This window comes from Myotis davidii, unplaced genomic scaffold (genome assembly GCF_000327345.1).
Source record: "Myotis davidii unplaced genomic scaffold, ASM32734v1 scaffold663, whole genome shotgun sequence".
NCBI classification, from domain to species: domain Eukaryota; kingdom Metazoa; phylum Chordata; class Mammalia; order Chiroptera; family Vespertilionidae; genus Myotis; species Myotis davidii.
Window position 1 is genome coordinate 2139460 of NW_006295816.1, and position 361 is coordinate 2139820.

The window sequence follows — 361 nt, forward strand, 5'->3', positions numbered from 1 at the left end:
CCGGGCGGTTCTACAGCAACACCATCCAGTCCATCATGGCCATCGTCAAAGCCATGGGCAACCTGCAGATTGACTTCGCTGACCCCTCCCGCGCGGTACGTGGGCTCCCCCACCCTTCCCGCCTCCCAGAGGCCTCGGGGCCCGTCATGTCCTGGGAACCTGAGGGTGCCCAGCCTAGGCCCCATCCCCGGGGCCTCCCGCCCTTGTCAGGTGGGGTCGGGTGCTCCCGGCGACAGCTTGACCCCCCTGCGGTCCCCAGGACGACGCCAGGCAGCTGTTCGCGCTGTCCTGCACGGCCGAGGAGCAGGGCGTGCTCCCCGAGGACCTGTCCGGCGTTATCCGGAGGCTCTGGGCCGACCAC

The 361-nt window shown here is 69.8% G+C and overlaps 1 protein-coding gene across 1 annotated transcript in view; it reads left to right on the forward strand.

The window, feature by feature from the left end:
• GNAI2 (guanine nucleotide binding protein (G protein), alpha inhibiting activity polypeptide 2) overlaps positions 1-361 on the forward strand; it is a 17517-nt gene that overhangs the window by 12384 nt on the left and 4772 nt on the right. The window contains 2 exon segments of the mRNA XM_006779677.2: positions 1-95; positions 260-361. The exon segment at positions 1-95 is cut by the window's left edge and continues 68 nt beyond it; the exon segment at positions 260-361 is cut by the window's right edge and continues 32 nt beyond it. Coding sequence (XP_006779740.1) covers positions 1-95; positions 260-361 — 197 coding nt within the window.